Source organism: Panulirus ornatus, chromosome 63 (genome assembly GCF_036320965.1).
Source record: "Panulirus ornatus isolate Po-2019 chromosome 63, ASM3632096v1, whole genome shotgun sequence".
Taxonomy (NCBI): Eukaryota; Metazoa; Arthropoda; class Malacostraca; order Decapoda; family Palinuridae; genus Panulirus; species Panulirus ornatus.
In genome coordinates, this window is record NC_092286.1 from 281,328 (window position 1) to 295,194 (window position 13,867).

At 43.0% G+C, this 13,867-nt stretch overlaps 2 protein-coding genes across 8 annotated transcripts in view; both read right to left on the bottom strand.

Moving 5' to 3' along the window:
• The window catches only part of LOC139745908 (uncharacterized), a 254,640-nt gene that overhangs the window by 114,022 nt on the left and 126,751 nt on the right, over positions 1–13,867 (bottom strand). The gene's annotated exons all lie outside the window — the stretch shown is intronic.
• Positions 1–13,867, bottom strand: part of LOC139745996 (heterogeneous nuclear ribonucleoprotein 27C-like) — a 114,669-nt gene that overhangs the window by 86,542 nt on the left and 14,260 nt on the right. For all 7 annotated transcript variants that reach the window (XM_071656765.1, XM_071656768.1, XM_071656763.1 and 4 more), the window contains exon 3: positions 8,772–8,979. In XM_071656765.1, the coding sequence (XP_071512866.1) occupies positions 8,772–8,979 (208 nt within the window). The remainder of the gene's footprint in view (positions 1–8,771; positions 8,980–13,867) is intronic.

Below are 13,867 nucleotides of genomic sequence, written 5' to 3' on the forward strand. Positions count from 1 at the left end.
CGACAAAGGCCACATTTGTTCACACTCAGTCTCTAGCTGTCTTGTAATAATGCACCGAAATCACAGCTCCCTTTGCACATCCAGGCCCCACACAACTTTCCATGGTTTACCCTAGACACTTCACATGCCCTGGTTCAATCCATTGACAGCACGTCAACCCTGTATACCACATCGTTCTAATTCACTCTATTCCTTGCACGCCTTTCACTCTCCTGCATGTTCAGGCCCCAATCACTCAAAATCTTTTCCACTCCATCTTTCCACCTCCAATTTGGTCTCCCACTTCTCCTCATTCCCTCCACATCTGACACATATATCCTCTTGGTCAATCTTTCCTCACTCATTCTCTCCATGTGACCAAACCATTTCAAAACACCCTCTTCTGCTCTCTCAACCACACTCTTTTTGTTACCACACATCTCTTTTTCCCTTTCATTACTTACTCGATCAAACCACCTCACACCACATATTGTCCTCAAACATTTCATTTCCAGCACATCCACCCTCCTCCACATCTCTATCTATATATAGCCCACGCCTTGCAACCATATAACATTGTTGGAACCACTATTCATTCAAACATACCTACTTTTGCTCTCCGAGATAACGTTTTCGCCTTCCACACATTCTCCAATACTCCCAGAATCTTAACACCCTCCCCCACCCAATGACTCATTTCCACTTCCATGGTTCCATCCACTGCTAAATCCACTCCCAGATATCTAAAACACTTCACTTCCTCCAGTTTTTCTCCTTTCAAACTTACCTTCCAATAACTTGTCTCAATCCTACAAAACCCTAATAACCCTGCTCTTATTCACATTTATTCTTAGCGTGCACTTTCGTATAATAATCACATTATCAGGGGAGATACAAGAACGACATATAACAGTCAGTTGATATATATCGAAGAGACATAACTAGGACACCATTTGATGAGAGGTAAGTTGCTAGAGGCAGTGAAAACTTTTTATCGAGGATGATGGGTGTGTGTGGAAGTGGGAGGAAGGGAAAGTGATTGGTTCCTGAAGAATGTCAGTTTGCAGAGGGGGTGCGTGATCTCTCCATGGTTGTTTGATTTGTTTGTGGATGGCGTTGTTAGGGAAGCGAATGGAGGAGTTTTGAGGAAAGGGGCAAGTATGCAGTCTGTTGTGGGCGGGGGGACTGGGAGGTGAGTCAGTTGTTGTTCGCTGATGATACAGTGCTGGTGTCTGGTTTGGGTGAGAAACTGCAGAAGCTAGTAAGTGGGTTTGTGTGAAAGAGGAAAGCTGGGAATGGGTGTGGATAGGAGCAGGGATGTTGGGTTCAGTTGGGTTGAGGGACAGGTTGGGTGGGAGGTGGGTTTGAGTGGAGAAAAACTGGGGGAGGTGGGGTGTTATAGATTTCAAGGAGTGGATTCGGCTGCGGATGGAGCCATGGAAGCGGAAGGGAGTTGCAGGGTGAGGGAGGGGGTGAAGGATCAAGGAGTGTTAAAAAATGTGTGGAAGGCGAGAATGTTATCTCGGAACAAAAATGGGTATGTTTGAAGGAATAGTGGTTCCAACAGTGTCATATGGTTGCAAGGCATGGGCTATCGATAGGGCTGTGCAGAGGAGGGTGGATGTGTTGGAAATGAGATGTTTGAAAACAATATGTGGTGTGAGGTGGTTTGATCGGGTAAGTAATGTCCTCCACCTTAGTGAGGTAGTGCAAGAAAAGAAGAATGACCCAACCCTCCCACATACACATGTATATACATACACCTCAACATATACAAACATATACATACACAAACATATACCTATATACACATGTACACATCCACACTTGTTGCCTTCATCCACTCCCGTCGCCACCCCACGACACATGAAATGGCACCCCCTCCCACCGCCCACGTGAGGTAGCACTAGGAAAGACACCACAGGCCACATTCGTTCACACTCAGTCTCTAGCTGTCATGTGTAATGCACCGAAACCGCAGCTCTCTTTCCAGATCCAGGCCCCACAAATCTTTCCATGGTTTACCCAAGACACTTCACGTGCCCTGGTTCAATCCACTGACGGCATACTGACCCCAGTATACCACATCGTCCCAATTCACTCTATTCCTTGCAAGCCTTTCACCCTCCTGTATGTTCAGGCCCTAATAGCTCAAGATCATTTTCATTCCATCCTTCCACCTCCAATTTGGTCTCCAACTTCTTGTTCCCTACACCTCACAAATACATCTTCTTTGTCAATCTTTCCTCACTCATTCTCTCCATGTGACCAAACCATCTCAATACACCCACTTCTGCTCTCTCCACCATACTCTTTATTACCACAAATCTCTCTTACCTTTTCATTACTTAATCAAACCACCTCACACCACATATTGTCTTCAAACTTCTCATTTCTGACACATCTACCCTCCTCCACACAACCCTATCTATAGCCCATGCCTTGCAACCATATAACATTGTTGGAACCACTATTCCTTCAAACATACCGATCATATAACATTGTTGGAACCACTATTCCTTCAAACATACCCATTTTTGCCCTACGAGATAACGTTCTCGCCTTCAACGCTCCCAGAACCTTTGCCCCCTCCCCACCCTCTGACTCACTTCCGCTTCCATGGTTCCATCTGCTGCTAAATCTACTCCCAGATATCTAAGACACTTCACTTCCTCCAGTTTCTCTACACTCAAACTTAGCTCCCAATTCACTTGTTCCTCAACCCTACTGAATGTAATAACCTTGCTATTATTCACGTTTACTCTCAGATTTCTTCTTTCACACACTGTACCAAACTCAGTCACCAGCGTCTGCAGTTTTTCACCCGAATCAGCCCCCAGCACCGTATCATCAGCAAACAACTGACTCACCTCCCAAGCCCTCTAATCCACAACAGACTGCATACTTGCCCCTCTCCAAAACTCTTGCATTCACCTACCTCACAAACCCAGTCATAAACAAATTAAAGAACCATGAAAACATCTCACATCCCTGCAGCAAACCAACATTCACTGGGAACCAAACACTTTCCTCTCTTCCTACTCATACACATGCCTTACATCTATGATAAAAAGTTTTCACTGCTTCAAGCAACTTACCTCCCCCACCATATACTCTTAATACCTTCAACAAAGTATCTCTATTTATCAACTCATTCTCTAGATCCATAAATGCTACATACAAATCCATGTTTTTCTAAGTATTTCTCACATACATTCTTCAAAGCAAACACTTGATCCACACATCCTCTACCACTTCTGAAACCACACTGCTCTTCCCCAATCTGATGTTCTGTTAATGCTTTTACCCTCTCAATCAATACCCTCCCGTATAATTTCCCAGGAATACTCAACAAACTTATAACTCTGTAATTTGAACATTCACCTTTATCCCATCTGCCTTTGTACAATGGCATTATGCAAGCATTCCATCAATCCCCACGCACTTCACCACGAACCATACATACACTGAATATCCTTACCAGTCAACAACACAGTCACCACCGTTTTTAATTAGTTCCACTGCAATACCATCCAAATCCACCACCTTGCTGGCTTTCATCTTCCACAATGTTTTCATCATCTCTTCTCTCATCACCAAACCATTCTCCTTGACCCTCTCACTTTGCACACCACCTCGACCAAAACACCCTATATCTACCACTCTAACATCAAACATATTTAATAATAAACCTTCAAAATTTTCACTCATCTCCTCACTTCACCATTACTTGTTATTACCTCCCCATTTGCCCCCTTTACCAATGTTCCCATTTGTTCTCTTGCCTTACACACTTTATTTACCTCCTTCCAAAACATCTTTTTATTCTCCCTAAAATCTAATGATACTCTCTCACCCCAACTCTCATTTGCCCTCTTTTTACCTCTTGCACCTTTCTGTTGACCTCATGCCTCTTTCTTTTATACATCTCCCAGTCATTCGCGCTACTTCCCTACAAAAATCGTCCAAGTGCCTCTATCTTCTCTTTCACTAATACTCTTACTTCATCCCACCACTCACTACCCTTTCTAATCTGACCACCTCTCACCTTTCTCATGCCACAAGCATCTTCTGCACAAACCATCACCGCATCCCTAAATACATCCCATTCCTCCTCCACTCCCCTTACGTCACTTGTTCTCAACTTTTTCCAATTTACACTCAATCTGTCCTGGTCCTTCCTCACACAAGTCTCCTTTCCAAGCTCAATTACTCTCACCACTCTCTTCACCCCAACATTCTCTCTTCTTCTTTTCTGAACACCTCTTCAAATCTTCACCTTCGCCTCCACAAGATAATGATCAGACATCCCTCCAGTTGCCCCTCTCAGCACATCAACATCCAAAAGTCTCTCTCTCACGGGCTTATCAATTAACACGTAATCCAATAATGCTCTCTGGCCATCTCTCCTTACATACGTATACTTAAGTATATCTCTTTTTAAAACAGGTATTCCAAATCACCAGTCCTTTTTCAGCACACAAATCTACAAGCTCTTCAACATTTCCATTTACAACAATCAACATCCCATGTACACCAATTATACCCTCAACTGCCACATTACTCACCTTTGCATTCAAATCACTCATCACTATAACCCAGTCTCGTGCATCAAAGCTGCCAACACACTCATTCAGCTGCTCCCAAAACACTTGCCTTTCATAATCTTTCTTCTCATGACCAGGTGCATAAGCTCCAATCTCTCTCCATCCACTTTCCGGTTTACCCATATCAATCTACTCCCACACCTGCTTCAGGAGTAGTGCTACTCCTTCCTTTGCTCTTGTCCTCTCACCAACCCCTGACTTTACTCCCAAGACAGTCCCAAACCACTCTTCCTTTACCCTTAAGCTTCATTTCACTCAGAGCCAAAACATCCAGGTTCCTTTCCTCAAACACACTACATATCTCTCCTTTTTTCTCACCTTGGTTGCATCTACACACATTTAGACACCCTAATTTAAACCTTCAAAAAGCATGAGCACTCACCACACGACTCCTTCTGTTTCGTCTTTTAGAAAGTTAAAATACAAGGAGGGGAAGGGTTTCTATTCCCCCACTCCCATTCCACTTTAGCTACCTTCTACAACACGCGGGTAATGCTTGGGAAGTGAGTCTGTTGTTGTTCGCTGACGATACAGCACTGGTGGCTGATTCAAGTGAGAAACTACAGAAAATGGTGACTGAGTTTGGTAGTGTGTGTGAAAGAAGAAAGTTGAGAGTAGATGTGAAAAAGAGCAAGGTTAATATATTAGGTTCAGTAGGGTTGAGGGTCAAGTCAACTGGAAGGTAAGTTTAAATGGAGAAAAACTGGAGGAAGTGAAGTGTTTTAGATATCTAGGAGTGAATTTAGGAGCAGAAGGAACAATGGAAGAAAAAGTGAGTCACAGGGTGGAGGAGGGGGTGAAGGTTCTAGGAGCACTGAAGAATGTGTGAAAGGTGAGAACGTTATATCGGAGAGCAAAAATGGGTATGTTTGAAGGCACAGTGGTTCCAACAATGCTATATGGTTGTAAGGTGTGGGCTATAGATAGGGTTGTGCGGAGGAAGATGGTGGATGTGTTGGAAATGAAATGTTTGAGGACAATGTGTGGTGTGAGGTAGTTCAATCTAATAAGTATTGAAAGGGTTAGAGAGATGTGTGCAAATAAAAATAGTGTGGTTGAGAAAGCAGAAGAGGTTGCATTGAAATGGTCTGGTCACATAGAGAGAATGAGTGAGGAAAGATTGACATAGAGGATATATATGTGTCAAATTGGAGGTGAAAGGATGGAGTGAAAAATATTTTGAGCGATCAGGGCCTGAACATACATGAGGGTGAGCAGCTTGCAAGGAATAGAGTGAATTGGAACGATGTGGTATACCGGGTTCAATGTGTTGTCAATGGACTGACCCAGGGCATGTGAAGCGTCTGGGGTAAACCATGGAAAGGCCTGTTGGGCCTGGATGTGGATAGGGAGATGTGGTTTCAGTACATTACACATGACAGCTAGAGACTGAGTGTGAACGAATGAGGCCTTTTTGTCTGTATGCCTGGCGTTACCTCGCTGTAGCAGGAGATAGCTATGCTGTTTTTCTGTGGGGCGGGGTAGCGAAAGGAATGGAAGAAGGCAAGCAAGTATGAATATGTACATGTGTAAGTATGCAGTGTCTGTGCATGTGTATGTAAATGTTGATATGTACATGTATGTATATGTGCTTATGTTGGCATTTATGTATATGTGTAAATGAGTGGAAGGGCCATTCTTTGTCTTTTTCCTGACACTACCTCACTGACCCAGGAAACAGCAATTATGTATAACAAATAAATAAAATGCTCATACATGCACATATACATAAATATACATAACACATTTATATATTTGGTCACCATTTTCCTGCGTCAGCAAGGGAGCACCAGGAAACAGACTAAGAATGGCCCATCTACTAATATACACTCATAAATGCCCATACATGCACATATACATATCAAGACACACACACACATAAATGAACACATTCATTATTGATTGCCTTCATCCATTCCTGGCACTACCCCGCCTCAGAGGAAACAGCATCACTACTCCCTGCTTCAGCGAGGTAGCGCCAAGAAAACAGACATAAAAGGCCACATTCATTCACACTCAGTCTCTAGCTGTCATGTGTAATGCACCAAAACCACAGCTCCCTATCTACAACCTTGATTAGGGCTTCAGTTGCCTGTGCCACCTCAGCCAACATTTATCCACTTTTCACCATCCTTCACTCAATCTCTTCTGGTATATCTTCACTTCACAAGTCTCTTTCCCAAGCACACTCACTCCATCCACTCTTTTCTCACCCATGGTCAGCTATAACAACCACAAGTTACTCTGAGCTTCACCTTCTTCAACAATTCCATGAATTCACAATCATTACTATAAATGTGAATAAGATCAAGGTTATTAGGTACAGTAGGGTTGAGGGTCAAGTCAATTGGGAGGTAAGTTTGAATGGAGAAAAACTGGAGGAAGTAAAGTGTTTCAGATATCTGGGAGTGGATCAAGAATGTTTGGAAGTCGAGAACATTATCTCCGAAAGCAAAAATGGGTATGTTTGAAGGAACAGTGGTTCCAACAATGTTGTATGGTTGCGAGGCGTGGCTATGGATAGAGTTGTGCGCAGGAGGGTGGATGTGCTGGAAATGAGATGTTTGAGGACAATATGTGGTGTGAGGTGGTTTGATAGAGTAAGTAATGTAAGGGTAAGAGAGATGTGTGGAAATAAAAACTGTGTGGTTGAAAGAGCAGAAGAGGGTGTTTTGAAATGGCTTGGGCACATGGAGAGAAAGAGTGAGGAAAGGTTGACCAAGAGGATATATGTGTCGGAGGTGGAGGGAACGAGAAGTGGGAGACCAAATTGGAGGTGGAAAGATGGAGTGAAAAAGATTTTGAGTGATCGGGGCCTGAACATGCAGGAGGGTGAAAGGCGGGCAAGGAATAGAGTGAATTGGATCAATGTGGTATACCGGGGTCGACGTGCTGTCAATGGATTGAATCAGGGCATGTAAAGCGTCTGGGGTAAACCATGGAAAGTTCTGTGGGGCCTCGATGTAAAAAGGGAGCTGTGGTTTCGGGCATTATTACATGACAGCTAGAGACTGAGTGTGAATGAATGGGGCCTTTGTTGTCTTTTCCTAGCGCTACCTCGCACACATGAGGGGGGAGGGGGATGTTATTCCATGTGTGGCGAGGTGGCGATGGGAATAAATAAAGCAGACAGTATGAATTATGTACATGTGTATATCTGTATATGTCTGTGTTCCTATGAGTCCACGGGGAAAATGAAACGCGAAAAGTTCCCAAGTGCACTTTCGTGTAATAATCACATCATCAGGGGAGACACGAGAGGAATATAACAGTCAGTCGATATACATCGAAGAGACGAAGCTAGGACGCCATTTGGTAAACATGTGATTGTCCAAAACATGTTTTGGACAATCACATGTTTACCAAATGGCATCCTAGCTTCGTCTCTTCGATGTATATCAACTGACTGTTATATTCCTCTCTTGTGTCTCCCCTGATGATGTGATTATTACACGAAAGTGCACTTGGGAACTTTTCGTGTTTCATTTTCCCCCTGGACTCAGGAATATCTTGATCACGCGCAAAATTGTGATCCTTTCCAATATGTCTGTGTGTATATATATGTGTACATCGAGATGTATAGGTATGTATATTTGCGTGTGTGGACGTGTACGTATATACATGTGTATGGGGGTGGGTTGGGCCATTTCTTTTGTCTGTTTCCTTGCGCTACCTCGCAAATGCGGGAGACAGCGACAAAGCAAAAGAAAATAATAAATACTATTTGCTTATTTTTCATCCTTGTTAGTGTTCCATTTTCTGAGATTTTCGCTCATGCAAAGTTCCTACAGGAAGAACGGCACTGACTTTTTATCATTATCAAATTTGCGACACCTATGTATCCATAACTACATTTCAAACTTGTATCCAAGTGACTTTTTATCATTATCAAATTCACAACACCTATGTAACCATAACCACATTTCAAACTTGTATGTAATCGTGGAAACGGAGAAGCTGATTGCATTATCCATCAATTCCATATTAAGAATGGAAAGTCCCTGAAATGACATCAAGTGCTTTATGAATTCCTATTTTGACGTGTAATTACCCTTTCTAAAATCTGATACCTTCATTTGTATGTTTATAATATGAACAATCCCTTATGAAGAAAGCCTTATGGGAAACATTATTACAACTTTTATCTTGTTCCAGATCTACTTCAACTTTGACAATTTAACTTACGGTACGTCCATCAAGTTCATGAGGTCCACTCTTCAAAACAGATTCAACTTTGTTGGGATCAGCAAAAGTGACGAAGCCAAAACCACGAGACCTGCCAGTCTCACTGTTCTTCATCACCACGCAATCTATCACCTCCCCATATTGGCCAAAGTACCGCTGCAGAGACTCTTGAGTTGTCTCCCATGACAATCCACCCACAAACATTTTTCTGCAAACAGTAAAAACAAAAGTTAAAAAGTGTATAAAGGTGGCATTCTGGTCACCAGATGGAAGGCAAAGAGCAAATAGGACTGGTTGTTTAGATGATAAACCATGATCACAATTAAACAAGGAATAGTATACAGGAAAAGAAAAGAATACAAGGAGTATAAAAATAAGGAGTAAACAGGGAAAGAAGACTAAGAAGCACAAAAATAAGGAGTATCCACAGAAAGAGAAGAATTAAAGGGATGTAATACTAAGAATGTTAAGCCTTCATCACACACTATCACCCTGAACATACACTGTTGTATGGATGTGAGGGATGCAGGAAAGATGAGAATGTACGAAGGGGTGCAAGCATTGGAAATGAAATGTTTGAGCACATTATGTGGTGGTAAACACTTTATGGTTAAGAGCGCTAAAGAGTGAGTGCGGAAATAGTTAGACCATAAAAGGAGCAAAGAAGTTGGCATTGGGGACAGATGTGTCTGAAGTGAAAGTGGACAAGGAGAATGGAGATACAAAACTGGAGATAGAAGGATGGCACGAAAAAAGATTTTGGAGGTGGAAGGATAAAGAAAGAAAGATTTCAGGGACCAGGGCCTGAACATGCAGAAGGGTGAAAGGTGAAAACCAATCTTGATGCCACATCATATTTACTGGGAAAGACATAAGAGGGTAGACAGTTTTGGCCAAAGCTTCAAGGTTTCACAAAAGAAACAATGATCAAAACTGTCCAAACCTGCATTGCCAACAACCACATAGCAATCATGTAATGCAGCAACTTTATTACAAAAATCTAGATGGCTACTTGAGTAGTCCCACATTCTTACTTCATTAATAATTATTCTTAAGTACCAGGTATACTGGTAATGAAAAGTACCATGCCTTCTTACTATGCACAAAAAAAAATCTGAAATGTAAAACCAGGACTTTCACCTATAATCACAATAACAATCCTGAAACTACAAACATATTAAATTCATATATCAATATACCAAAATAATGGCTATCAAGTGTGCAGTTCTCTCAGCAGGACATAAAATCTCTCCCACAGTAAAAAACAATTTATCAAACTCAGCATCACACAAACATTATAATAAATGCCTGCAAAAACTTGGGTGTTAAAAGCTTCTCAACCATGAAAAATTTACTTAACATTCACCCCCTCGCCATGAGACATTTGAGGGCCAAATTCCCCTTGGCTCCCCTCGCCATGAAACATTTGGGTGCCAATCATCCCTCTACCATGAAAAATATTGGGTGCCAATCCCTTAGCCATCAAATATTTGGATGCTAATCATCCCATAGCCATGAGACATTTGAGTGCCATATCCCCTCAGCCATTAAACATTTGGGTACCAATCATCCCTCAGACATGAAACATTTTGGGTGCCAATCATCCCACAGTTACAAAACATTCAGGTGCCAATCATCCCTCAGCCATGAATCATCTAGGTGCCAATCATCCCTCAGCCATGGAGCATTTGGGTGCTGAACTCCTCTCTGCCATGAAACACTTGGATACAATCATCCTTGGATGCCAAGCCCCCCTTAGTCATGAAACATTTGGGTATCAATCATCCTTCAGCTGTAAAATATTGGGTGCTGAACTCCTCTCATTCATGAAACATTTGGGTACCAATCATCCTCAACAATGAAACATTTGGGTGCCCAACTCCCCTCAGCCATGCAACATTTGGGTGCTAATCATCCCTCAGCCATAAAACATTTGGGTGCCAATCATCCACCAGCAGTGAAACATTTGGGTGCTGAACTCCCCTCAGCCATGAAACATATGCGTACAATCACCCTTCTGCTATGAAACATTTGGGTACCAATCATCCTCCAGCAACGAAATATTTGGGTACCAATCATCCCTCAGCCATGAAACATTTGGGTGCCAATGATCCCACAGCCATGATACATTTGAGAGCCAATCACCTCCCAGCAATACAAAATTTGGGTGCTGAACTCCTCTCAGCCATGAAACATTTGAGTAATATCACCCCTCAGCCATGGACCATTTGGGTGCCAATCATCCCCAGCAATGAAACATTTGGGTGCCCAACTCCCCTCAGCCATAAAACATTTGGTGCCAATCATCCCCTAGCAATGAAAACATTTGGGTGCCCAACTCCCCTCAGCCATGAAAAATTTGGGTGCCAATCATCCCTCAGCCATGAAATAATTGAGTACCAATCATCTCCCAGCAGTGAGACATTTGGGTGCCGAACTCCTCTAAGTCACGAAACATTTGGGAACAATCACCCCTCAGCCGAGTTACATTTGGGTACCAATCCCCAAGCAATGAAGCATTTGGGTATCCACCTCCTCTCAGCCATGAAAGTTTTGGTGCCAATCATCCCTCAGCCATGATACATCTGGGAGCCAATCATCCCCCAGCAATGAAACACTAGGGTGCCAATCACCCCTCAGGCAAGAAACATTTGAGAGCCAATCATCCCTAAGCCATGACATATTTGGGTGCCAAACCCCCCTTAGCCATGAAGCATTTGGGTACCAATCATCCTTCAGCCAATATTTGGGTACCAATCATCCTTCAGCCACAAATCATTTGGTGCCAATCATCCCTCAGCAATAAAACATTTGGGTGCCAATCATCCCTCAGCCATGAAACAACTGGGTATCAATCACCTCCCAGCAGTGAAACATTTGGGTGCCAAACTCCTCTCAGCCATGAAGCATTTAGGATCTATCACCCCTCAGCTGAGGTACATTTGGGTACCAATCATCCCCAAGCAATGAAACATTTGCAAGCACAACTCAGCCATGAAACTTTTGGTGCCAATCATCCCTCAGCCATAAAACATCTGGGTGCCAATCATCCCCTAAGCAATGAAACATTTGGGTGCCAAACTCCTCTCAGCCATGAAACATTTGGGTACAATCACCCCTCAGCCATGGAACATTTGGGTACCAATCATCCCCCAGCAATGAAACACTAGGGTGCCAATCATCCCTCAGTCAAGAAACATTTGAGAGCCAATCATCCCTCAGCCATGAAATATTTGGGTGCCACCCCCCTCTTAGCCATGAAACATTGGTACCAAACATCCTTCGGGCATGAAACATTTGGGTACCAATCATCCTTCAGCTATGAAACACTTGGCTGTCAATCACCCCTCAGCCATGAAACATTTGGGTACCAATTATCCTTCAGCCATGAAACATTAGGCTGCCAATCATCCCTCAGCCATGAAACACTTGAGAGCCCAATTCCCCTCAGCCATGAAACATTTGGGTACCAATCAAACCTAAAGCCATGAAATATTTGGGTGCCAATCAAACCTCAGCCATGAAACATTTGTGTGCCAAGCTCCCAACAGCCATGAAACATTTGTGTGCCAAGCTCCCAACAGCCATGATACATTTAGGGTGCAAATCATCCCTCAATCATGGGGCAATTGGGGTGCCAACCATCCCTCAGCCATGAAACATTTGGGTGTTGAGCTCCCCTTGACTACGAAATATTTTAGCAACGATCATCCCTCAGCCAAGAAACATCTGGGTACTATTCATCCTTCAGCCAGGAAACATTTGGATGTCAATCATCCCCCAGCCATGAAACTTACGAGTCCAATTCCCTAAGCCATGAAACACTTGGGTGCCAATCATCCCTTTGAGCACCCAATGCCCCTCAATCGTGAAACATTTGGGTGCCCAACTACCCACAGCCATGAAACATTTGGGTGCCAATCATCCCTCAGTCATGAAACATTTAGATGCCAACCATCCCTCTCATGAAACATATGGGTGCTGAACTCCTCTCTACCATGAATTATTTGGGTATAATCACCCCTTAGCCATGGAATATTTGGGTACCAATCATCCCCACAGCACGAAACATTTGTGTGACCAATATCCCTACTCATGAAACATTTGGGTGCCAATCATCCCTCAGCCATAAAACATTTGGGTGCCAAACTCCCCACAGCCATGATACATATAGGGTGCCAGTCATCCTTCAGCCATGAAATATTTGGGTGCCAATCATCCCTCAGCCATGAAACATTTGGGTATTACTCATCTCTCAGCCATGAAACATTTGGCTAACAATCATCCCTCAGCCATGAAACAATTGAGCACACAATTTCCCTTACTCGTGAAACATATGGGTGCCAATCATCCCTTGGTCATGAAACATTTGAGCGCCCAATTCCCCTCAGCCATGACACACTTGGCTCCCAATCATCCATCAGCCATGACATATTTGAGCGCCCAATTCCCCTCGGCCATGAAACATTTGGCTGCTAATCACCCCTCAGCCATGAAACATTTGGCTGCTAATCACCCTTCAGCCATGGAAGATTTGAGTACCTAATTCCCCTCAGCCATGAAACATTTGAGTCCCAATCATCCCTAAGCCAAGAAACATTTGGGTGTCGAACTCCCAACAACCATGATATATTGGGCTCCAATCACACCTCAACCATGAAACAAACATATAAGTACCCTAATACTCTAAGGTAAGTGTGCAGTGAGATTATTAAATGAATAAATATCTAGGCTACATCAATTCCAGGTGTACAGGATGTCAACATAATACTTATATCACATATCATCAAGCAATCATGTTAAAACTTCCATTAATATACATTTATCTATATTCTGATGGTTACTGACCCCCCAATATATATATCAATATATATATGTTTGAGGACAATATGTGGTGTGAAGTGGTTTGATTGAGTAAGTAATGTAAGGGTAAGAGAGATGTGTGGAAATAAAAAGAGTGTGGTTGAGAGTGCAGAAGAGGGTGTTTTGAAATGGTTTGGGCACATGAAGAGAATGAGTGAGGAAAGATTGACCAAGAGGATATATGTGTCGGAGGTGGAGGGAACCAGGAGAAGTGGGAGACCAAATTGGAGGTG